The following is a 25,580-nucleotide window of genomic DNA, read 5'->3' as shown; positions in this document are numbered from 1 at the left end:
CCTAAATTCGCTTAAAGCGTTTTATACAAAGTTACTTTTACCTTGAGAATGGCACCTATTAGCAGGTCACCAATCGCATATAAAGCTGAAATAAGTATTCGTCTTATTACCACACTGATTTTTCCCGTCTAATTGTCTCCCCAGGCACGAAGGCTGGCGCGGATTTTACAAGGGGCTTCAGCCGAACCTCATGCGAGTGGTGCCGGCCACCATGATCACGTTCCTCACCTACGAGAACGTCTCGCACTACATGCTGCGCCGCGGACGGGAGCTCACGCTGCCTTCATAAATGTACGAACTGACTGGACGCTCAACGTCAGCGTGCTCGCAGGTCGTAGGCGTCCAACTTGTTGGTGTGGCGATCGATCACTACTCAAGTTTCTCTATAAATCCTCTAGACTCGAAGGCGCGGATTCTACAAGGGGCTTCAGCCGAACCTCGTGCGATTGGTCCCGGCCACCATGATCACGTTCCGCACCTACGAGAACGTCTCGCACTACATGCTGCGCCGCGGACGGGAGCTCACACTACCTTCATAAATGTATGGACTGGCCGCGTAGCCAAGATGCCACTGTCACTGTCGCACTAATATGGAAGAGTGATAGAGAGACAATGTTTTTCGTTGTCGAAGCGATAGCGATTGTAACCTTGGCTAGGCCGGCTGACTGGACGCTCAACGTCAGCGGCGTGCTCGTAGGGCTGCGTCAGAGGACCTACCGCGAACCATGTTCGAGGTGTTGCCTCCCTGTCACACTTACGTACAAATATACAAGTGCGACAAAGAGGCAACGCGTCGAACGTGGTTCGCGGTAGACCCTCTGGTGTCCAACTGTAGAAGAAAGGTGGGGCGATCGATAGACAATAGATGTCGCGACGAACGGAAAGTCTAATGCTCAACAACTTTCAACTAATGTTATAATCGGATTAACCGGAACACTATCTTCAACGCCTTGTAATATTAGTTGTATTGTAAATTGTTGAGTAATACACTTTTCGGGAGTCGCGACACACGTGACATCTAGTGTCGAGTAGATAATAAAAGAGTCGATAATTCCGCTACTTGACGCTAGATGCCGACTTCGATAATATTTAGGCGTTTTGGTAACAACACTTATGTATGTAGTGAGTGAGCACTGTATGCTTACTTATTTCTTTATGCTAAAATGGATTGAATTGAAATGGTTTCGTGTTTTAGAATCCTGATGATCCCCGAATTTGCTGGCAATGAAAAATGCATTTATAATCTTTATTATTATAGCGTAATGTAAAATATAAGTATTCATTTATTACCTCTTATCACAATCGAAGATATCCTATAGGTATCTTCAAGACTTGATTGACATTTACGTTTAGGTAGTGTTAGTTCCATCCAGATATCACAAATTAATTGTACAAAACTTAGGTAGTAAATCTGGCTGTGTTTTTGTTCCTCAGTTTTAACAGAGCCGCTTCCTTATACTTCGTTTTTTTTAGCATTAGAAATTAGGTAAACAATCTTGATGTGTCTTTTAATTGAAAAACACATTTAAAAAATAAATTACGGCAAATATGTAACAATTATGAATCTAATAAGATCATTTATATTCTTCTGCTTTCATAAGTAATAGTTATTGATTTTTAAAAAGCGTTTTTCAATTAAAATACATGTCAAGATCGCTTACCTTCTTGCAAGTTCTTTCTAATGCTAAATAAAAACGAACTATAGTGTAGGTAAGAAATTAAGTCTAAGGAGTTTAAGTGACTTACGGCGTTATGCATAAAGGCCGACCGCTTAAATGAGTCCTCGCCTGCGCGGTACGGGGGCGACGGGGTAGGACAACTAAGGGTGGCGGGGACGGTGCGGGCGGCAGGCGTACTGTCACTACTGTTTTGTATTTCACGCAAAAGTAAACCTTATTGGAATGTACGTTGGTTTAATTTGAATTGTGAATGCCGACTGGCGGTAAAATGGGATAAATCATCATAAGTTTTGCTAAGCTTTAGGCTATATGTACGACGATGGCGCCACTTGCGTCACTTGATAGTTGCACAGGTGGCATTAGTGTAATTAATTAATATTGGTCTACATAACTGCTATCAATTTAAGTTCCTCTCCCAGCTACTTTGGACATACTTCGCCATTTTTATTTTATTTTTAGATTTAGTTTAGACTCTTGGTTTATTTTGTATGGAAGTGAGTAATGTTTTCATTTTCACCAAAGTAGAATAGTACATTTTCATGTATCAAGTGGTTTTTACGAATTCCAAGTGATGTGTAGTGTTATTAGTAAGCATGATTTTATTTAAATAAATGGTTATCAAATATTAAAATATTTTTGTTGTTTGATTCAGTAGCAACCACTCGACCACTTCCTACAACAATAAAATTACCACATACAATTTAATAACACAGTCGACGTCAAAGCATATCTTTTATATTTTTCGCTTTACTACAGAGGAGTAAGGTGCAAAAGTGTAAACATAACTATGACGTTGACTGTGATAAAAAGCTAAAATAATGTTTTTTTTTGCAATATAGCAACATTGTTTTAGACTGACTAAGTATACAGTCAGATTTATACCCCTGAAAGTTTTAAGCATAGCCTCTCCTTTCAATAATATAATAGCAAATAATAGTAAAATATCCAATGGGGTTGGCAACTGTCAAAGGTTTGCATAGATGGCGCCATCATAGCTTGCCCCTTTTTCTATGAGATTTGTCTTAAAGGGCTGGCATCCAGGGTATTATAAAAACAAAAATTGACACAATTCTAGGGATTGACAGGGCAAGCTATGATGGCGCCATCTGCTAAAAACTTCCACCGGCCAACCCCATTCCAACTGATAATAAGGTAGGTATGTAGGTAGGGTGTATATTTCTTCGGTGCGATCTGCAGCCCAAACTTACTATACTCTGAGCCCAAATAAATACCCATTTCTAAAACTTTTTGTAATTACCTAATTGCAAAAAGTTATTAAGTAATTAAGCGTAGTTAATTAGCTGTCATTAGTCTTAAGTTAATTGATTAAATTGTATTACGAAAATGAACTACTGAACGAACGAAGTTAACGAATATTTTTTCGCCACATGTGGGTGGACACAGGGCTTCACGAAGATTAAATTCCTCTGAATTTTGTGGAATAAGTGACAATAGATTAGAGATTTTTAAAATAAGTCGTATTTTCGTAGTGTCTTTCCTTGTATAGCAACAGCATTTATGTAAACTATTGAAATACAGTAATATCCAATCACAAGTGTTACCAGGGATTATGGAGAAGTGTTTGCATCCTCAATACTTCGTCTTGTTTACAATGTTGCAAATGATAACATTAATATAAATGCGTAACGCACACAAACTGCATTATATCACTACGTCTCTGTTTCTAATGTCCTAGGTTCTATATTTAAAGCAATATGTCTGCTAAGTCCTTCTGCAAATAAGTGAGGCAATATAAATATATAAAGCTTGCAAAGCAGATTAATCTTACACTATCGCCATATCATACCTTAATGTTGACAAAACATCTAAGAAAATTTGCCGTCACTATTATAAATTAATAGTAAAATTCAAACTACCTACCCTCCTTACTATTGAATGACTTGTATTACTTACTTCATAAACTCATAGTAAGTTTTCAAAGACTGTATTTTAAAGTCACAGATAGCGGCATGTGTTTTTCTTTGCAGTGTTTACGGGACAAGTATTTTATTCCGAAGGTGTTTTAATATTGAAATGAAATAATATACTACGTTATGAGATTCGACGTGCAACCGTTGGGAGTAGCACGTTTCGCCGCCTTAACATCGAGGGAAACGGAGAGATGTCTACGTCGAAAAGAACCTGTGGTGCTCATAAAACACCCAAACTGCCGCTCGCCGCAGTGTTCTAGAAGATTTAGAATTTCGAATATGGTGAGTTTTTAAAACTGTACCAATTTTACAATGCCGAAAGCACGGAAAGCGAAGTGTTTTTTTTAAAACGTAGGTAAGTAAAATGAGTACAGTACCTACGAGTTCGTGATTGTGTTTGTGATCGACATGATACAAGAGATGATACTTGGTTTAAATGTTTTGGACTTTCAGTTGACATGGGCAGATGACGACTCATTTTGTAGAATGAAAATTCGTCACTTAAATTCCTATCCAGCTAACTTCGTACCCTGTGGTCTATTTGGCTTCCCCAGGCACTTCGCATACCTGTAGCCTATATAATTACTTAGCTGTATTCTCGTATGTACATGTACGACAATACGCATGACATAAAAAGGTATTTTATATGTAGCTACTTGCCTAAGTCTGAGTGTATAATAATTAACAATTATGCAGTAAATCCTGTTTAGTCATAGACAAGGCGCGACCTACGATAACAGACAAGAACTTGCCGAGGCTTAAAACTTGAGTAGGTGCGTTACAATGTATGTATTTACATTTACAATTAATCTTAAAATGTACTTGACGCGATGCAAAAAAGTACCTACCTAGGCCTAGGCACCTAAAAAGCCAAGACGGTGTTTAGGTACTTATGACAAGGTGAAACCTCTATAACAGGGTCTCCCAATCTTTCTCAGTCCGCGGCGCAGTTCCAAGTTTAAAATTTAATCTCGTCGACTTTGACTCCTAAGTAGGGACCGTTACCGGTATTCTGACTACAGGTTATTATTGAGGTATAACCGGTGTAATTTGAATTTGGGTATTTATATCACTTAAGCTCCGAATAGAGGTATTCGAATACCGGTATTCAATAGTGTTATCCGTTTAGCCAATTGACAACAAATACCACTATTTGATAGTTTACTCCTAAAGCTATTACCGGTAATAAGTAAGTGCCAATACCGGTTGTAGTAGTACCACGATTCGTTCCTTCGCTACTCGTCAAGGACGTTGTCCGGCCCGCTTGTAAAGTTGTAAATACTTAAGATTCGGATCTTAGAATGCCCGTTTTCATGTTGCTGGTGAAATTAGCTGTTAGGTGATGATTTTGACGAATAAATATTTAATAGCGTTCATTTGATTCTTTTAATTGTTTTTTTATTGTTGATTTAATTGTATTTTATTATGTATGTAGTTTATAATCTCAAAGATATGAGCGCCGATTAGACGTGCGCGCCGCCGCCATAAGGAGTCCGCGCGCCGCCGCCGCCGCCGGTAGTTTAAAATTCGCGCCGAATATTTTTTTATAAGACAGTATTATGCAGCGTTAAAATATGTAATAGGTTATAGTCCGATAAGAAATAGTTGAAAATTATTGCGGGCGCCACTTCCTACGTAACTCTCACATTTTTGACGTAAAATACTTACTTAAAAATGGCAATAATTACGTACTTACGGAATTTTTCTGGTTATATAATTGAATTTCTACTATTTTATGTCGCACCAACACCATACTAAGTCATTAAAATAACTTTAATAATATAGTAACTTCTAAAAATTATGTAAATAAGGACTACTCATGCACCTGCGTGCACTAATTAATGAACTGCATCCAATAATGAACCCTATTTTGACCTGAAAGAGACCGTAATCGTTATAACAAATGGTGACAATACGTTTAGCGCGAGCCGTGCGGCGCAAGTACTTACCGAACGATAGTAGGTACGTATTGCGTCGAAATAGGGTTTATTACAGGCTGGCAGGCAGTTGTGTGTTGTTGATATCTATTACCTAAGTACTATTGTTGTTTTTAGTTTAGTTGAGCGCATCGCCAACAAACTGTTTTACAGTTTGGCGAAACTTTAATTATAGGTAACACAGTACTTTGTGTTCTGTTAAATAAAAAATAAAAAAATTATTTGTCTTATTACAACGTAATGAACCAAATAGATAAAAAAATATTATTACGGATTTTTTTTCCTGTGCGTTCATCAAGACATCAAGAGACAGACCCGATTTCATTTAAGAAATTTCTTACGAAAATATTGATAAAATTACATGCATTATTGTATACCATTGTTCAGATGTTGCTGCATCCTACGATACCCCGCTAAGTTTGATTTAATGTTAATAAAATGACGCCAATGACTGGTAAAATTTTACCACCTACGAGCTATAAACTTTTTGGAAAAATATAAAAATAATAGGTTTTACTTTAGTTCATAACATAAGTTGACATTATCAGTAAGTGTATTTGTAATTAAAAGCAATTATTCTATATTAATTTAAAAAAAAACATGATATTGACAAAAAAAAAAACCTTATGCATATAAAGTACTGTATATTCGGCAACGTCCAAAATACTAGACGTCTTTTCATTATGCAGCGTATCTTTTTATTTACACCGAACCTGGCAACATCCAACATATTTGTCATACCTATGTTTTTTTCGAAACTATTATAAATAGATTTTTTTCATGATTTTTCTACAATAAACAACCACATACCTAATAAGATAATAACACCAAAAAAATGATACTAACACAGTTTTTTAAGATTTTTTTCCCTTGTCGATTTAAAGGTTAAGCATGACTTTTCATTATACGTCTTAATATTGAAAAGTTGAAAAATTCCACGCCGCCGCCGTGGATTTTTTGGTGGCGCGCCGTTGCCCAATTATTTTCGACCGGCGCGCACGTCTAGCGCCGCCCGATAGGCATTTAGCCGGCGACGGTTCGCCGGTCAAAATTGGTTGGCGGTGGCGGCGAATCGGCGGCGTAGCCTTGAAAACTTGGTTTATGCGAAGAGAATTCAAACCTTTTAATTTCAAGGATTATTTATTGAATTATGGTAGGAAAAAAGTTTTTCATGCCATGAACTGTAGATAAGCAGCACAATGAACATCTTTATATTGTGAGGTTACTGTTAATTGAATCTATCACTAATTCACTACACCTTATAAAACAAAGTCCCCCGCCGCGTGTGTCTGTAACAAACTGAAAACTGATTTTCATGCGGATTTCAGCTATCAATAGAAAGATTTTTGAGGAAGCTTTAGTTTAGGTGTACAATTTGTTAAGGTTTTGTGTTATCCGTGCGAAGTCAGTGCGGGTAGCTATAGTCAAATATAATAGTTATTATATGTACGTATCGCCAGGAGAGGTGAATGATTACACACACTGCTCGCAAAGAGTACCTACTAATCGCAAAAAGAGTATGAATGAATCAATGAGTGAATGCGACTTAAACGTACGATATTAAAAGCCTATAAAAAAAACCTTCAAGAAACTTTTTTACAGTTGATATCAACTTGATATTGGTACGAAATACGGAAGCCTAAAAAGAATATTAATTTCAAAATCTCACTGTCATTACATGATTTTGTTGTTGTGTGCGTGACTTCAACTATCGTGCTCATACCTTTACATTCAATTGTTGAGGATATGTTCTGGAATAGACGTATTAGGTTAGACTCCATATCACCTATTTCTTATTCATTGACATTACCTGGCCACCGAATCGCTAACTACTGCCACATGTTTAGCTTAAGCATAGACAAGGGAAAGCATGCAGTCTAATATATATTAGCCAAGAAAGTTATATATCCGAACTTAATATAAGGTGCTAACAAATTAGCTACCAATATTTTTACAGCTGATAATACTCGACTCCTGGAGTATATTTAAGTATGAAACATTTAGGTTTTGTGATGTTCTTTGAGAAAATTGGAAAACAAATTTGCTACGTAAAAACACCCTGTTAATGAGATAATTAAATGAGACCTCTTTTTAACTGGCCACTTCACGTTGGTAAATGAAATGACACGTTGATGATAATGACATTTAACACAAACAATTGTTGGCAAAACAGAAAGTGTTAAACATCTTGTCAGTTAAATCATAGACAAATATAGTAAGCATAGAGTGCTCACTCCATACATCAGTTTTGGTACCAAAAAGACTATTATTTTCGTAGTTGATATTTAGCATCGAGTAGCGGAATTATCAGTACCGCTACTTGAAACTAGATGTCTCAAATGTCGCGACTCACGAAAATTGTATTGAACAACTATTTACAACTAATATTAAAGCAGAAGGAGTTGAAAATAACTTCCAGTTAATCCTTGTTTAATATTCGCTGAAAGTTGTTGAGCATTAGACTTTTCGGTCGGTGCAACATCTATTGTCAAGTAGCAGTACTGATAATTCCGTTACTCGATACTAGATGTTGACTACGAAAAGAATAGTATTTTTGGTACCAAAACTGATGTATGGAGTGAGCATGAGCACTCTATGTATTTTTTCTTTATGTGGTTAAATGCACGTAATGATTATTTTTAATTAATTTTTTTAATATAATTTTTTTTATTTTTTTGTTCGGTAAATAAAACAAAAATATGATATGAAAAGTTTTCTTGATTTCTATTTAAAGTTAATTGTTTTTATATAAAGTACCATCTCTTAAAATATCGGTACCTACAGCTTGGCAAAAAAGAGTAGAAATTAAAAAGTGGCAACATTGTAGTGTCGTCCCTTTCAAACCAATTTATATAAGAAAACGGGACGACACTACAGTGTTGCCACTTTTTAATTTCTACTCTTTTTTGCCAAGCTGTAATTTATTAGCACCTTATATAAGAGCAATAAATTCCCGATCAAACTAATCCGCATAGCATTTGCAACGACAACGTGTGTAAATATCATCGTTAATGTCAAATTTCTATGAAAATATGACGTTTATATTATAATAACACTCCCTCACTTTGTTCTGTTCAAATCGGTGCAAAGTTAGCTTAGACAGACTCTAGTATCTAACAAGGTCACGCCGATGGCACGGCGATAGCGCAGTGTCGGCAGCGGCGACGCGAAAATTTTGGCGGCGGCGGCGGCGCGAAAATTTTGATGGCGGCGGCGGCGCGCCGGCGCGGCGCTCATATTTCATATGGAAATGTTTTCGGGGGTTAATTCTTTTCATTAATTCATTCATTAACCTCGTGCTTTGAAACGGTCGCAATTTCGAACCACTTGCTACGCTCGTGGTTAAATTATGAAATATTTCGCTTGTACTGCGATCAATATTAGCATGAGGACTTAACAACAACTTTAACCTCTTGTCGCAAAGTTTTTGGTTACCCTTTGATCAAGTGCAATGAATACCGGTATTAAATACGATAACCATTACCGGTATACTGAATACCTGTTATTATTGAGGTATTAATGAATACCGGTATTTCATTATGTCAATTAGTGTAGTTTAGCGATAAAGACAAAAACGGAATGACAGCAATACCTCTAATTCGAATATAGGTATAACATTTTAACCGGTATTCGTTTGACAGTTTATATACAGGTATTTAATAAAACCGGTTATACGGTCCCTGCTCCTAAGTACTCCTAACTACCTACCACACTAGCCATTTGACGCACTAACTTAACTAACTATTACCATCAACGAACACTGTACAAAAGAAATAATACAATTCATAAAGTTTTAATAAAATCCTTTGTACTCACCTACTTAAAGATTTAAAACGAAAACTACATTCTACTAAATTATCTTAATGTAAATAAGTTGCACCACGTTGCACGTACAATTATTTAAACGTAATTGTAGCGAGTAATCAAGACTTGTTGTTTTAACCGCACAATGACCTGCCCCGCCTCTGTATCCCGCGGATCTGATAGGGATATATAGTTATACCTATTTAACACTGAAAAGATATATTACAATTACAATTATTATCATGAGGGCAAATACGCAAATAGTAATGTACCAATAACTTTACTTTGCCGAGCACTGTAGATAAGCTTACTTGTGTCCTGGCTGTATTCAATTAAAAAAATATATTAAAAAGTTTTCGCGCCCTTATTTTGACATTACGATTAGGTGCTTAATTAGGAACGCTCTTTTTTTTGTAAACAAGTGTTTAAAATTATATCGTTCCATTATTTAATAAATGCAATAGTTATTTCTTATCAGTTGTAGTGTGACTCGCGTTAGCGCTCGATCTTATTGTGGATCTGTTTTAATATGATAGAACAATTAAACAAGAGAGCTGTCCACGAACATTTATTGGAAAGGGAGAGATTAATGCAATTAAAAACTAAACCAAAAATCAACATGGAAAACACTAGGAATTGGCGATGGTTAGCACAGGTAAAAATATTTTTCATTTTATTTTTAATGTCACGATATCCAAAGCGCTGCAAAAGGAAACTTTATTGCTAGTGAATTAAGTTTAAATTCGAATGCATGGAATTAAAATTAGTTTGAAGAGGGAAAGTTGCCGGTCGACATGTTTTTATTTTATTTTGCGTTGTCAACGTTGTCATGCGAGACGGTTGGGAAGCCGACGGCTAATTTCGTCGAGTGGCTCAACTGCTCCGGTAGCCGTGATCGTCTAGTGGTTAGGACCCTACGTTGTGGCCGTAGTAACCCAGGTTCGAATCCTGGTCACGGCAGTGATGAGTGATGACACTGTCGCGGCGGAGTTCACTTTTTGACTTTTGTAGTTTGGATGTTAATTCACAATAATAATTATGTTACTTTGCTGTTAAAATTAAATGTAAAACATCATTATCATCAATGATCGTACATTTTCCAGCATTTTAGGTGCAGCAGAGTGGTGTTAACGGAATTTGGTATAGATAATTTCAACTGAAATGGTAAATTAAGGTTAATATTAACGTAATTAACGCTAATTAATCATTAGGGTTGAAATTATTTATACCAATTCCAACGGAAACGTACGAACGCGTCTTGCTATTTCAGTCAGTTTCGGTACATAAAGCACTGAGGTTGACTGAAGCAGCATGACAAATACGAACGTTTCCGAGAAAATACGATGGAAAACAATTATACACTACATGTATACCTACCTATAATCATAGTATATTACCAACAACGCCATCTGCCGTTCCATAAATGCAGTAGAACAAACATTTTGACTAACACCCGACTAACCTTAGCGATACCTTTACCGTATCACACTGATAAGAGATATAGCGATAATGTGTAGTAGCTCAAAAGTAAACGCATATCGTATCCGGTGGTACATATCGATTTTTTAAGTTATACAGTAATGTCTGTGTGATTGATTGTGCATATTTATTTTAAGTAGGTTTCTATCTAGATTTAGTAGTTGTGTAAATACTAATGTATTTTTTGAAAACTGACGCCATATTCAATCGCTTCGAGATAATGTGTTGTGACTGTGATGTGTTGAGTTAATTGTTATATGTGCACTTTGTATAGTGTGGTTATGTTGGCGGAAGACGCATTGGAAGTGGAAATAAGTGGGAGGATGAGTGTAAGTTACAGCAATTATTTTTCTAGAGCATTCTAGGGTAATGCCAATACCTGGCCACTGTTGAGTAATTGGCCACCCTAAACTAAAAATGAGTTCTATTCACGTATAAATTCATTTAGTGTAAGGTGGCTTGTTAATTGTAGGGTGGCCAGTTATTGAAACCATATACTAAATTGAATTCTGTTTATGTGTGAATATAATTCATTTTTAGTTTAGGGTGGCTAGTTACAAGCCGGTGGCCAGTAATTGATGATTTATCTATATGTATAAAATACTTTTTATTTTTATATGTATAAAATTGTAGGTAAGTTGGAAATTAGCTTCTGGTCAATGTTTATTTTTTAAAAGTTGCATAATAGGACTAGGTCATATTAAGTTTCAACGACAGTTGTCTTTAAATATTTTTAAATAAAATGCAAGTTATTTCGTTTAAAATTTAAACTTTTAATTGTATAGGTAATGTGATACTTAGCGATAGTATAAATTCTAAGGATAAGTTGCTCCCATATAGTTTTTTTTCAGTATTTTTTGACAATAGCTGTATAGGTATAATTTAAGTATATTACACCACATAAGTATATAGTCCAGTTTCAAATAGAAGACCTCGATTAATACTCATGCGCAAGAGTCGTCTTGTGAACGATACTTGATTGATATTTCCTGTAGCGTACTACGAGTATTGACTTCGTTCATCAAAGTATCAAGCCGTAAGGATAGGGGCTGCATTCGACTTGTTTCGATCACAACACGTGACATGGCAACCATAAATTAGTATGTTTTACTAGCTGTAGTAGTGAAGTCACAGCGAACAGTCAAATACTTTTTTTATAAAGTCTTAGGGTGTCTTAGGCAAGTAGCTGATTAAATAAGTGGATCTAAGTACTTATTCTTCTGCCTACGCCGAAAAACCATTTTATAAGTATAAGTTAATTTAATATAATCAGCAATGATTTAATAATCGACCTTATTGTGTAATTGTGAAGCCGGATTTATCATTTTAAAAATACGTATATCATTAAAAAACAGTCGCTGCAGACGTATAAACCTATTTAACACGCGACTTATTAGAAGTAATAGTAAGAAGCCTAAGTTGTTGCCATCAGATATATCGGAGGTCAAAAATAGTGTGAACAGGTAAAATTCCATCAAACTAGCAAGAAGATCCATATCAGGGATATAAACCGGAAATGTTTGGACATAATCTAGTAGAACTGGTTAAGATGTCTACGGACGAAACTATTTATGGATTTATGGTCTAAATACAGGTTTAGTTCGTTTTTTTGTTTGTTTTTAACTCTTCTATATTTAATGAGATTATTTATCAGGTGTTTGCAACCAAAATTGTGACGTAGTCAATCAAATATGTGAAGGGCTGAGCATCGGGTGATTTTTATATAATTGTACTAAAAAACAAAATTGGTTGATTAAATTAACGTTATATTATATCGGTTAATGCAAACCACAGTAAGCACACCGATCATAACAGTATTTAACTTCAGATAGGTTTTTTGACAGACGTTTATGATATGAATAGCGCCATTCATGTTTTTCTCTTGTAGGTAGGTAGTCTTAAATTATATCTACTTACAGATTTCTGTAATCGATTAATCGCATATTCATATTCATATTCCTTTATTCAGTAATGATTATACATTGTCAAACAGATAATAATCATATATCATTTATACATGCGATTAATCGATTGATACCTGTGACTCATTACGTGTTTACTTCTAATTGTTTATTAATTGTTAACTACAAAGGGCCTTTTATTATTATCTCATAATTTCAAAATAATTCTAAATGTTGCGTACGCGTGTGACGTATAGACGTAATAGACGGTGAGTAGGTATAAGTAAACATGGCGTAATGTGTAAGTACTACCGTGTTACCCTTTCCATGCATCTTCATTTGTTTCTATCCCTACCATGCCCCTTTGAGCCTTATTTTCTTCACACTAATGCTTATTTTCACTTAAATCGCCAAGTCAATGAGGTGTATCTACGGTCGATATCAAACGTACTGTCATATATGGTTGTAAGGATTCCCTTCCGCTAAGGAGACCGTAGAAATGCATAAATATCGAGCTATGAGCGGTTCATCAACTCCCATCTAAGGGTCAATAAGCAATGAGTCAGGTGTACCTAGAAGCTCTATTTGACCACTTAACTGGGGCTCTATTCGAAAAGCGACGTTTGACGTCTCGTGTTGAACTTCCGTTGAAACTGAACAATCCTGTGTCCACACAATTTAACATTAGCAATCCACAGTTAGGTGACAACCAGACCAAACCATTATAAACCTTAAAGTAGTACTAAAACAAAGTTGATATTTGTTGAATTATTGGTTGTACCGAAGGATATTATCCGTACTTGATGAACATGCAATTCATTCAACTGTTGAATTGAAGTGGACGCGAAATCTGACAGTTGTACATGTCGAATAGGGGCCCTGTAGGATAGGTTAGATAATAGGATTTTGGTGACGTCTAAAAGCCAATGTCCAATTAGGATACAAAGGTTCAGGGAGCTATTAAGTAACTGAAAAACCAAATAGGCAACGTACCTAAACAGTCTATGTTAATCTTAGTTTTTTGGGATTAAGGCATTAATTATCATTCGTTTATTGTTTTCAATATAAAAATCTATTATGTATCTTAAATCCCATAACTTTAGGTGTTAAATATGTTATATATATCTCACCATTTTGGTATTAACTAAACTTAGTTTTTAAATATTATAAAACGCTCGTGAACGAAGAACTTGTATTTATTAAATCATTTCTGTTATTGCTTCTCCAAAACTATAAATTGATGAATGTACCTTATACGTACTTACAAAATTTTCGCAATGTGCAAAATTGACGACGTCATTCTTAAGTAGTTTAAGCTACATATAAACAGCGAAGCCAAGATATCAAGTTCAATTCACGCACCGTCACACGTAATACCGTATCGTGTTTCAGATTGTACATACGAAAGTTTCCTTTTGGAGGTGGTAAATGAACACAACTGACAATCCTATTGTCTGTAACGTCATTAACGAAAGCGCTTCCGTATCGAATCGACCTGTAAAGAAATCTCCATGTTTCGGGTAAGCGATAAGTCGTGATCAGTTGTTTTAGTTTCGTTATCTGCGCTCGTTCGCTTGTTCCAATGGCTTCTTTGTTGTTTACGTAATTATAACCACGTCCATTCCTATCTATCAGTCCGTGCGCGCCACGGGACTAACCGCCAGTTTCGGCGGCTATAACTCTCTGAATTGACGCTTCCTACTCGGTGGCGATTGTTCCTATTGATCTATTCTAAAGGCCAGTTACGAAACCTCAACCTAATTCCCTTTCATAGGGCTAAGTGGAAGGCCTTGTCGAAAGTTTATCCGAGATTTACGATCTACTGGAGCGCGGCGGAGCCAGACTCGAGCTGGCCGGCAGTCTGCGCGCCGCGCTCGCGCCACCACCATGCGAGACGAGGAGTCCCCGAAGCCGCCCTCCCCCGCGCTCGCGCCCTCCGCGCCCGTGCCCGTCGGGCCCTCGCGCCTCCGCCGCACGCTACACACGCTGCGCTCACCGTTCCGCTCCGGCTCGCCCTTCCACATCGGATCTATCAAACGCTCCGGCTCCACTAAGTCCTCCGCCTCAGACGGCGAGATCGTTCGAGACGAGCGCACGATGCGCAAGAAAAACAAGAAGCTGCGCGCGGACGCGGCGAGCGACGCGTCGGGCGCCTCGCGGAGCACGGACGGGTCGCCGCGCGAGGAAAAAAAGAAAAAGGAGGGCGGCCTGTTAAAGCGAATGGGGAGTATTGGGAGGAAGCGCGAAGGAGCGGGATCCTCTCCCGTCCCGACCCCGCCTCCCGAACCGGTCGAGAGCGTTCCGGAGCCCGCCCCGGAGCCGCCGCTCGCCGAACCGGAACCGAGCACGCCCATAACGCCGGAGCCGCCGATCAGTCCCATAGCCGTGGAGCACGCGGTCGCAACGCGCCCCTTCACGAAGGCGGGGTGGAAGCGCAGCAAGAGCGTGATCGAGATGGAAAAGCCCGTCGAGCCGCGGGCCCCGAGTCCCGGGAGCGCGTTGCGGCGGCGCATCGCGTTCGTGGCGCAGGCTTCCGCGTGTTTCTCGGAGGACCACGACGACGGGGAGGGCGGGGGCGAGCCGGGAGTGGGGTCGCTGGAGGAGGCGGTGGCGCTCGCGCGCGTACGGCTGGCGTCGGCGCCCGCGCACTCGCCGACGCCGCCGCATTCGCGCGACAACAACGATACCGAAGAGGAGGGGTACGCGGACACGATGCCGCCCTACGGAGACCTGCTCGACGAAGAAAAACCGGAGCCGCCGGTGAGTGTTGATGGGGCGCGCGTTGTGGGACGCGTCAGTGGGCGCGGGAGAGCCGAGCGATGCGCGCGCGCCATGACCTTCGAGGAGGCGGCTGACGAGTGCTACCTGAGCGTGTGCGAGTGCTGCGGCTTCAGCGCGGAGACGACCGTCCTCTACCCAGTACGTTACATTTCACGATAGTTTTCAGCGGACGACGTTCGGCGCGATGCCATTCGTGAGTACACGCCTGCTGTGTGCCTTGTTTTGGTAGTAATATTTCGGTTTGTTTGTGCAAGTGTTCGGTTGTTAGTTTGAGAGTCGGTTAGCTTTACACAGCGTTCAGTTATCGAGCAGTACTTATTTAATTAAAAGGGCATGTAACGAGTGCACTAGATCGGTACGTATATACTTAGCCTGCTTTAAATGACATCCTGTGGTATGACAACAAATTGTACCTATTAAAAGTGAGGAATTTTACCTTGAAGACACCCTTGACATAATACTCGACACTCGTAATAATAATACCTCACATAGTATTTTCGGGAATACATTGCGTCCATTTCTAAGAATGTGTTTGTTTCTTATTTGTATCGAAACAACCGATTAAAGTAGATAACAAAATCCTTACTTCAATTTTCATGATATTTATTGCGAGACAAGTATTCCAATTTAATTAAACCTATTTTAAATTTGCATTTTAGTGTCGTTATAATGTTTACGATTTTACTCGCTTCTATGAAGCAAAGCCACTAATGAAACCAGATTATTATCATATTAATGACGGAATTTACTTAACAAAATTTATTAATGTTGATGTATTTTCGACTGATTTTCCATAACTCCAATATTCTGCCTCAAGATTTTATTACAATTATGAAATCCAGAATCACTGTGCAGTTGATACCGTCGTTATACGTGATAAAAAGTAAACAAATACAGTGAAACCTGGTTAATTGGCACCTGGATAAATGCAAAACCTCAATAATTGCAACCAAAAGTCAGGTCCCGGTCCCTTGAGACCAAAAGGCCTCTATAATTGAAATTTTGGAACCTCTATAATTGCAATTTAGATTTTAGGGCTTTTCGTAATTTTGCCTCTGTAATTGACCACATCGCAACTTAAGACCTCTATAATTGACACTGTGCTAAAAAATCCGTTATTTTTGCTCTTGTTATTACCTCTATTATTGAAACGAGTCTTACTTATTACCTCTGTAATTGAAATAATGTAGTTGTAGACAGCAGAAACAATATTTTAATAGCAATGATCATTTTATTTTTAACTCCATCCAGAATTTAATTTATTTATTGGGTATCTACTCGTATCACAGCCTGTAGTAGGTGAAATAGTTTCGATCAATAAAACACAAAGTACGCTTTTTACATTCTAATAAAACTTTCTTCTACAATTCAAGGGATTTTTTTAAACCTAAATGATAAGAAATTAAGTGGTAATTAATGTAGTGTAAAAGTGCAAGTATAAACAGAAGCAATACATATATAGACCAGAAACCCAAAACGTAAGCGTGTAAATCTACTTTAAATGGTTATTTGCACCTCCATAAAAGACATTTGTCAGAACGCAACCTCTATTAATGAAAACCTCTATAATTGACACAACGATTTTTTGAACCTCGTTAATTGACACGACCTGTTTAAATGAAAAACCTGGTTAATTGACAAAAACTGGCCGGTCCCTTGAGATTGCAATTATCCAGGTTCCACTGTATTAAATCAAATCCGTAAAAAAATATTATACTTCTCCCTTGTAAAGTACCTAGTCGAAGTTGGTTTTCAATAATTTTCCAAGACGTTTCAATAACGCTACGCGGCATGTAACTTGAACTTATGGATAGACAATATCATAACCACTAACTTTGTGCCTATGTATGCAAATTGCATCTTGTGGTTAGGTTAACTGTCCATTTATACGTCCGCTTCGTTTTGATATTGAAGTTTTCCATTTTCCGTTTATATTTTCATTATGGTACTAAATAAGGTGGTGGTACTTGTGCTCGACGCGGTCCCAGTATAAATGTCATCTTGAAACTTAAGTACCTAGAGGTGGCAGCGAGTGTCATCTACTGGGCATTAGCATTTCGACTCATCGGGATCTTTTGTTAGTCAATATTTTTGAAATGAAGGAAATCTAGATTGATTAGTTTAAGACATAGAAATTAGTACCTACCTAGGTACTGTTTACTTTCTAAAATTGAATGCAAAAAATTTCATTTAACGCAAGTTAAGAAATAACACAACTGCATATTTTCATGATGAAAATATGCAGTTGTGTTCTTTTTTCGTAATCGTTTTATTTTAACGATGATTCACGCTAGAACGGTGCGGGTCCGGGCCGCGGCGCCCGAGACATATTTTTCTATGACAGGTGACGGTGATCAGTGATCACGTGACGCTCTCTACAGAAAACTGAAGAGTCCGACCCCCGGCCCAGGCCCGGACAGTTCTAGCGTGAGTCATCCTATATTCTTTATCTTGGCAACATGCTTGTACCAGTTGTACCTGCACTGTCCACCTTGTTTTTAGCTAGCTAAAAACAAGCAACTTTTTTCCTGCTAATCGGCATATTTTATCCCATATTAAGTTTCGCATAACTCCCTCATTTCAATTTGCCGGTAAGCCAGCACATGACAACCATGGTCAGTTGGTCACTTTCACATGAGCGGACTCGGAGGCCGCCGGTGAAGCGTGGCTGACACCCGATCCCCGGTTACAATGACACCGGTGCTATGTAGGTGTAGGCAGTACCGATTGCTTTATTAGCCAGGAATTATGTAGAATATAAAGCGTAGAAAATCTCACGGTAGACCTTGCCATGCTCGTGCAGAGCGGCTACCGCGAAAACCGAAATTCGCAAATTGCGGGGATCTTTCTCTTTTACTCCAATGAAGGCGTAATTAGAGTGACAGATAAAAATCCCCGCAATTTGCGAACTTCGATTTTCGCGGTTATAGCTCTTCATTTTCCATGACGGCTGATCGGTGATCACGTGGTGCTTTCCATAGAAAACAAAACGCCGAAGACCTATACCTACATTTCGGTTTTTCAGGTGCGCATTCTGCAGGTTTGACCTGTTTCCTAGTAAACGTTCACGCGGACTCATTTCTACTTAGGTTCGAAATGAGTACTTACGCGAGCAAGTCAATGGAATTATTAAATTGTTTCAAAATAATAAACAAGTACGATTATGTCCGTGTCTGTTTCTTAAATCCAATTTGGTTACTCCGAAATCAAGCAATGTTACTGTCCGGTATCCGGTCGGATAGTAGGTCACTATTCGGTATCAGGCCGTATAGAAAATAATGGCCGGATAGGCCGGATACCGGATGGTAACCGGATATCCGGTGCATCTCTAGTCGGAAGCACCGGCTCGGTCTAGCGTGAGTCATCCTTAACTTATGATTTCGTTTTGGGAGTATAAGCAGGCGTGGCTCACTCTGCGATTTCGTCGCTTTGCTAGCTAGGTAGCTAAAAGTACATCCGTTCGACTCCAATTTTGGGGTCTTACTTAAGAACTTATACATATTTAATTTCCTTACGCTGTTTAACTTTGAACGTGTAGGTAACTTTGTATTTAACACTAAGCATTCGCGTTTTATCTCTCTTTCCTTTTATTATGGTTATTCCTTATTTTGAAAGAATCTTCTAAGTGACCTACGGCGGTTATCACACTCGTGTAGGCACCGTGTTTGTAGCTCAAATATGAAAATAAGTATTTATGGGAAAAGTGGCATAAACAAGTCACGTTTTGAAGGTTTAATTATTACTTCAAAGTTGCTATTTTTGCTCTCGAAAACAACCATTCGTGAATGTGAAACTGCTGATGAATGTTACTGCTGACAAATGTTATTTTTCTACTATAGTTCGTTTTTTTTAGCATTAGAAAGAACTTCGCTGAAGTAAGCTTGTGGTTCCAAATCCGGCACTTTTAGTGGTAATAATTTGAAGCCGCGCCTAAGCCGCGCGTGGCGCTGTCGCCACCTAGCGGCCAATGGCCATATTGTGCTGATCGTGACAGACGCGTTTGGTAGAGAGTGAGTCGCTTCTGTACCTAGTACTATTATATTCTGTGGTATAAACTGGTATAGTTAAGTCAGTAAGCGACAATCCAACACCACGCGTTATGTGCGTTTATCATCAGGCCTATAACCGCGAACATCGAAGTTTGCAAATTGCGGGCATTTTCCTCTGTCACTCTAATTACGCCTTCATTGGAGTAAAAGAGAAAGATCCACGCAATTTGCGAATTTCGGTTTTCGCGGTAACTTTCATAACTCTCATAGTTCAGATTGGACAGGATTCGTAGGAATAGGTCGTCTAATTTATACTTATACTTAGTCTGCTTTTCGGGATGCCTCTCAATTCGGAACTTGATGTTGTTAAGTATGGAATGTGACAATGCCGACCCCATCCAATGCTAGAATTAAGAACACAATTGACACAATGCAATATGCCATACGGTCCCTTGGCAGTTTACTCTCGATTGATTGAAAGGATATAGAATTTTTAACAATTTTAACTTATTAGTAAGTACTTACCTGTTTGTAGAATGTTAATAATCATGTCATTAGTATTCGTAATAGACTAATTATTACAGGTAATACTTGTGACGAAATTAACAAATGGGTACATCACCTAATTAGTTTCAACATTTATTTACTTACTTATTTGCTTTATGATTATGATGCAACGATGCCACTGTCTCATTGATCATTTAAATAACTCCTTAATTATCTTCCAGTTATTTTAGCTATCTAATTTTGTTAAATAATATGATATTTGGCTCAGGGTTTGCCTTTGTCCTAGTTGTATGTGAAAGGAATGTGACTTGTGGTCGGTGGTTTTCGATGTCAGCTCTTATTAATCGAACAATAGTTTAACAGCAAAATCTTGCGGAATATTATCTCATTTATGTCACTCTAAACTTTGTTGGTACTTAGAGTTTCGTCATAAAGAAATCGATCCGTTTGATATCCTGACTAATAACATAAAGTACTTAGGTCGTTCTATGCATGTATATATGTTTTATCATATCTTTAAAAAAACTTTTCACTCAGTAGGTAGGTCATTATCATTTTGTAGATATTTTTATCAAAGAATATGTTTAAAGCGAAAGTACTGGAGCTTATCATAATATTATATTTTCTCCTCACAAAATAACGCCTTCCCGTAGAGGTTTTGACTTTAATCAAGTTCCTAATTCATTTAAGTTAGGTATTGCAAATATTTTTTTCTGTGGAAAGTTAGGAGCACCAAGACTTTATTGATTGGAAATACTATCGCTTTAATCTTATTATCCGTTTAACTTCACGACTTGATCTACTTAACGAAGATAATTGAATTAATGTTAACAAGTTAACTAGCCTTGATAACATTAAGAAGTTGAGCGGAGCGGTGTGTGTGCGGCCCGCGGACTCACATGAAGTGCTATCTAAGATCGACGGGCACCATCCGCCTATCATTATCCAAGCCCGTTATATGCTCGTATCAGGTAGGGTTATAATGGAGCCATCCAACATAGGGGAACAAAACGACTGGAATTTCTCAAAGGGTGACTTTTACCAATTGTATTGCGAAATTAGGGATACAGATTGGGAGCAACTATACAATATGAGTCGTTCCGATGATGCTGTCCAGTTTTTAAATAACACTTTGTATAACGCTTTCCACCGCTGGATTCCAAAGAAAATACGGAAGCACTCGTATAGTCGTACCTACCCAATCTTCTATACGAGAGCAATCATCCGTGCCATAGAGCTAAAAGCACATCTCCATCGACAATGGAAAAGGTCGGGAAATAAATTGTTTTATGACCGCTATAGTCAGCTTCGTACAAAAATAAAAACTGACATAACTAAGGCACAAAATAATTATATGAAAAACGTGTCTGAGAGGTTATCTCGTAACCCGGCTCAATTTTGGTCCCATGTAAATTCCTTACGTTGCAAGGGAGGTGTGGAACCGAGAGTGACGCGCGGGGATGTAGAGCACACAGGCGCTGATGCCGCCCGTGCGTTCGCGTCTCACTTCGGCTCGGTTTTTCTATCCGATGAACCTGTCCTGGACGCACAGGTAGCCAGCGCGGCCTTGCCTGTTGACGCGAGGTGTATTGATATCAGGGGTTTTACACAGAATGACGTAAGGAACGCAGTAAAAAAACTAAAACCTAGGTCGGCGCCTGGACCGGATGCGATACCGGCTTTTGTGCTCAAGGGTTGTATTGATAGTCTTGTGGGTCCGATAGAGTTCATTTTCAACCTCATTCTTCATTCTGGGGTATACCCAACTGACTGGAAGAGATCGAGGGTAACGCCGATTCCGAAGAAGGGATCTAAACTTAAAGTCGAGAACTATCGTCCCGTTGCAATTCTGAACGCCCTGGCAAAAGTTTTTGAATCGGCGACACATTGCAAACTGCTCCCTCAATGTCAGCCTCACATAACCAGTACACAGCATGCATTTCTCCCCAGAAGATCGGTGGCCACAAACCTGCTCACGTTGACCCATATTTTATCACGCGAGTTGGATAAGAAAGCTCAGGTGGACGTCGTCTATCTGGATTTTCAAAAAGCTTTCGATCGGGTAGATAATGACGTCCTTCTTTTAAAACTAGGTGCTATGGGGTTCACACCCAGACTTATAAATCTTTTTACGAATTATCTATCCGATCGAAAACAGTACGTGAAGTATGGTCCTTACGTTTCAGAAAGCTACCCCACGCGCTCTGGTATCAGTCAGGGGTCCAACTTGGGACCATTTCTTTTTGTGCTGCTGATAAACGATCTGCCTGTCGAAGTGCATCACTGCACAGTGCTAATGTTCGCTGATGATGTGAAATTGATTAAACCGATCCAAAGCCAAAGGGATTGCGAGGAGCTGCAACGGGACATAGAGGCAGTTTATCGTTGGAGTGTTGAAAATGAACTCTATTTCAATGCAAGTAAATGCGAAATGATGTCTTTCACCCGGTCCCATACACCTCAAATATTTAGTTACAATATTGGCGGCGCCGGCATATCGCGCTCGGAACAGGTACGGGATTTAGGAGTTCTCTTTGACTCAAATATAACGTTTCGCGAACATGTCCAGGCCGTGGCTAAGACTGCGTACAGCAGACTGGGTTTCGTTCTGCGCAATTCAGCGCCCCTGACTGTGGAAGCCATGCGTGTGTTGTATGCGGCACTCGTGCGCAGCATTCTCGAAACGAATGCAGTGGTGTGGAGTCCGCATGAAAGCAAATATACACTTATGCTGGAGCAAGTCCAAAAGTCTTATCTTAGGGCATTATACAAAAAAACACACACCTATTATCCGTATATGTACCCTACTCTGTTTCTGCAGGGACACCTAGGGTACGACTCGCTCCAGTTACGGAGGATGCTCTCTTTGGCGAAATTCACGATCGGTGTTATTAGAAACAGAATAGATAGCGTAGCCCTTGTCGAGGCCTTCATGCGATTATTTGTGCCTAACCAGTACACTCGCGCGCGGCGCCACCCGCTGCTGGCGGAGGGCACCGCGCGCACGCGGGCGCACGCGCAGGCGCCGGTCGCGCGCGCGCACGCTCTGCTCAACTCCGTGCTCGAGGCACACCCAGAGTGTGATTTGTTTGTAAGTGCAATATGACGACTGATGATTGAGTGTAAGAGAGTGATAGAGCGAGAGATGCCTGTAAGTAGTATTTTATAATATTGTTATGTAAATACTTGTGTACCCTAGGTATAAGTATTACTGTCTCCCAATTTGTGCCGCTGTGGCTTTAGCTGTTAAGGTACAATTGTCAACTTAAATAATAAACAATAAACAATAAACAATAAACATCTAACACCTTGTTAATGATAAAACCTAAAGTATAACATAGTTCAAGTGAAGTAGTAGAAATTTTCTGTAATTACAGGCGATAAAATAATTAAAATCAGTGTTAATCTAAAACCTTCTGAATCATTATTTACGATCAAATAGGCTACCGGAATTGTTATACGCACAAATGAAGTAGGTAAGTTTTTTTTTTATTGGAAATAGGTAAACATTTGACTACAATCTCACCTGATGGTAAGTGCCGATGCAGTCTAGTTTTTATTGAACATTATCTTTTCATCATCATCATCATCATATCAGCCATAAGACGTCCACTGCTGAACATAGGCCTCCCCCTTGGACCTCCACTACCTCCTCCTCCTCCATCCATTATCTTTTACAATTGTGAAAATAGTTAAAGAAGTCTATTCTAATAATACCTAGTAGACTCATTCTGCCTATCAACCAGTAAATTCCTTTTACTGTAAATTATCTCATGCAATACGCAGTTTCTTATCTGTCACAATGTTATATTGTTCAATTACACAATGCATTGTGTTTGTTCTAATCACATGAAGGTAGTACAAGTTAGGTAAAACTAATGTTTATCCTTATCATACGCAAAATAATAAGTAATTACTACTGGATTGCTGTAGATATAGACCTAATTAACACATTGTATCCAGGCCTATAATTTCACCGTAAACCGATAACCCAAAGGAACCACTTCGATCTCGGACCCCCGCTACCCATCAGTGAATGACAAACGCCTTATCTATGAACGATAAGACCCCTCACTTCAGAAATAGCTGGCCGTCCAAGCAGAACAGACCTGCAACCTTTAACAAGTTATTTTCCACGCGAATTAATTTACTATCTGTGCAAAATTATGCGATAATAAAAAAACAACTTGGGTGTTTTATAGTGCCATGAGTGGTGTTCTAGTTTTGAATGTGGCAGTGCTTTTTAGTAGTTTGACTTTTGTTGTTCTCGATTTTTCCGTGGCTTGACAGTTTGAGTTTTAGTTCGTTCGGTTAGAGTATTAAGTTGAGTGAATTTTGTTATTGATTTGTGATTAATTGATTATTATGGCGCCAAAACCTAATAGGACTGGTGTAAGTTATTTACTTTTCTATTTTTGTTTACGTGCTTCGGAATTTAAACGTCTGTTTATTTAGTGGTCTACCTATTTTCCTGTACAGTCAGTAGCAGAAGTTGCTAAGCGGGCGAGGTGTCCAAAATTACCTTTACGCGCTCTTATTCTCTTAACAATAAAGTCGCGTCTAGATCATTTTGAACACCTCGCCCGCTTAGCAACTTCTGCTGCTGACTGTACCTATATAATATCGATGACGGAATTTATTGACTACTTAATTCGTTAATGTATTAACACTAACAGAGAACAGATAGGTACTTACCTAATAAGTACGGTGTGTATTAAGGGATGTAAACAACAATTTACGAACGAGTTGGAATTGAAGCCTGAAGCGAAGGCGAGGGCTTAATTAACACGAGTTCGTAATTCCGGTACAGACTTTCGTTAACGGAAGATTGAGGTCATGACTTACGAAGACGCGTCTTCGTAGCGTAGTCACGGAGTCTCCGACCTTAGATAAGTTTTTTCCTTATCGGAGAGTAGATGCCTACTAATTATTAGTATTCCCGAGCCAACATTTGTATAAGCTACAGTAGATAGGTACTTAAAGGTATGTCAACATATTTGTACTCCCTTCTCGTATTTTGATTGTTTACATAATTCACACACTTAAACATATCGTGACTACTTTGAAAAAAACTCTTATCTTGTTCTGTCAATAAAAATAAAAATGTGGTAACTATGTATGGTATGCATACAGAGTTACTGCGTTTTAATTTTGAGTAGCAGTGCGAGATACGAGATTTTTTCAAAGTAGTGACGATATGTATGTTGGGATAGATTGTGTAAATAATAGAAGTCAATGTCAAAGATAGGGATTGATAGCCCACTGACAGACAGACAGCGGAGGAGACTGACTAATACTCGTATTAATGTAGAGGTTATGAGTTATGTCACATGAGCTAGTTTTTGACGTGACTGAATGTTATTAACGCGGTAGCTTGGTCTTAAATATATTTCATTTTATAAGGTACTTTATTGGCCTCTAAAAACCTTACCTGTAATTGCGTGCGATTTGCGTTATTTTGCGGCATTTGATCGTTCGATGAATCCGTTGCACCTTATTTAACCGGCAATGATCTAAAATCGCATTGCGTGTTGTTGCAAGGTCTGTAGATGCCTTAAATATACCCTAGTGT

General features: G+C 38.7%; 2 protein-coding genes and 1 non-coding gene across 10 annotated transcripts in view; all 3 read left to right on the top strand.

The window, feature by feature from the left end:
• The window catches only part of LOC134679881 (solute carrier family 25 member 32), a 32,722-nt gene extending 30,410 nt beyond the window's left edge, over nt 1-2,312 (top strand). The window contains exon 6 of the mRNA XM_063538798.1: nt 145-2,312. Coding sequence (XP_063394868.1) covers nt 145-289 — 145 coding nt within the window. The 3' untranslated portion in view covers nt 290-2,312. The remainder of the gene's footprint in view (nt 1-144) is intronic.
• A 1,413-nt stretch (nt 2,313-3,725) lies between these two features.
• Nucleotides 3,726-25,580, top strand: part of LOC134679880 (ras-related protein Rab-32) — a 28,317-nt gene continuing 6,462 nt past the window's right edge. Inside the window, exons 1-2 of one of the 8 annotated variants that reach the window (XM_063538796.1) lie at nt 24,085-24,221; nt 24,256-24,400. In XM_063538796.1, coding sequence (XP_063394866.1) covers nt 24,374-24,400 — 27 coding nt within the window. In that variant the 5' untranslated portion in view covers nt 24,085-24,221; nt 24,256-24,373. Of the gene's footprint in view, nt 3,893-9,798; nt 10,007-11,015; nt 11,160-14,436; nt 15,706-24,080; nt 24,401-25,580 lie in introns of those variants that run through there. The other 7 variants (XM_063538792.1, XM_063538793.1, XM_063538794.1 and 4 more) reach the window with 7 other exon arrangements.
• On the top strand, nt 10,240-10,311 carry Trnah-gug (transfer RNA histidin (anticodon GUG)). Its single transcript has one exon. It is a non-coding gene; the product is annotated as a tRNA-His (tRNA).

The sequence above is a fragment of the Cydia fagiglandana genome, chromosome 3 (assembly GCF_963556715.1).
Source record: "Cydia fagiglandana chromosome 3, ilCydFagi1.1, whole genome shotgun sequence".
Lineage (NCBI taxonomy): Eukaryota > Metazoa > Arthropoda > Insecta > Lepidoptera > Tortricidae > Cydia > Cydia fagiglandana.
This window is presented reverse-complemented; position numbering and strand designations above follow the sequence as displayed.